The sequence below is a fragment of the Branchiostoma belcheri genome, unplaced genomic scaffold (genome assembly GCF_001625305.1).
Source record: "Branchiostoma belcheri isolate BF01 breed outbred unplaced genomic scaffold, Haploidv18h27 scaffold111, whole genome shotgun sequence".
NCBI lineage: Eukaryota > Metazoa > Chordata > Leptocardii > Amphioxiformes > Branchiostomatidae > Branchiostoma > Branchiostoma belcheri.
Window position 1 is genome coordinate 845836 of NW_017802503.1, and position 1078 is coordinate 846913.

Sequence of the window (1078 nt, forward strand, 5' to 3'; positions counted from 1 at the left end):
CTCTTTCTCTCCCCCCCTCCCTCACCACCAGGATGTCGTCCGTGACTGTCCTCCCGATCATGTTCTCCAGCTGGTCTTGTGACATGTTGTCTAGGATCGTCCAGTTGAAGACGAACTTCTGCGTCAGCATGTAGGACCCACCGGTCGCGCCCCTGTCCACCTGAATGAATAACAGGTTTATTTCAATAACTCACTAGAAAAGTAACATTTGCAAAGCAAATGCATAATGTTTACCTTCGCATATGGTCTGCTCTGTTAATTCTTACTCAAGGACATTCATATATATGGTCAGACAGGAGTCTGAATCCCTCCTGCTATAAAATTGCAACATGATGTAACCCAACACCAGTTACCATGTAACTGGCGTGTGGCGTAACGGTAGAGTGCTCGACTCGGAACCAAGAGGTCCCGGGTTCGAGTCCCGACTTGCCACCGATCTTGTGCCCTTGGGAAAGGCACTTTACACTACTTTGAGTCTTGTCCTGTTCTCTATTTGTCCTCTGTGTTGGTGGCGGCATAAAATAAGCTGATATAACTTGAGTGTGCCTTCACCATGTCTAGTCATGAAATGTTGGAATATAAAAAACCTAGCTGACCTCCGTGGTGATGACGAAGTCGTCGATGTTCTCGACGTCCGTCGGGTTGGCCAGACCGTCGGCGAACAGCCCGCCGATCACGCGGTTGTTGCCCGTCTCCGAGTCCTGTATGAATCAATGAACGAATTAAGATGGCCCGCCCCAAGGTGTATATGGTGTGATTAATACCGTGGCCGACAAGGACAAACCTGCGTCGCCTGCGCGCACACCTGCGTCGCCTGCGCGCACACCTGCGTCATCTCTGCAAAGAGCTTCCTCGTCTGCGCACGACTACCTGCGTCGTGTCTGCCAAGAGCTTCCTCACGCCTGCACAGAAAGAGCTTCCTCGTCTGCGCACGAATACCTGCGTCGTGCCTGCCAAGAGCTTCCTCACGCCTGCACAGAAAGAGATTCCTCGGCGACCTCGCTGCGCGCAACGAAAGCTCGCTGCACGGAAGAATACGTGTCACCCCTGCCTTGTTGAAGAATGGACGGTCCCCTAT

At 52.2% G+C, this 1078-nt stretch overlaps 1 protein-coding gene across 1 annotated transcript in view; it reads right to left on the reverse strand.

The window, feature by feature from the left end:
- The window catches only part of LOC109487998, a 19704-nt gene that overhangs the window by 12846 nt on the left and 5780 nt on the right, over positions 1–1078 (reverse strand). Inside the window, exons 5-6 of the mRNA XM_019792144.1 lie at positions 597–701; positions 26–160 (exon numbers count right to left, since the gene is read on the reverse strand). Of these exons, the coding sequence (XP_019647703.1) occupies positions 26–160; positions 597–701 (240 nt within the window). The remainder of the gene's footprint in view (positions 1–25; positions 161–596; positions 702–1078) is intronic.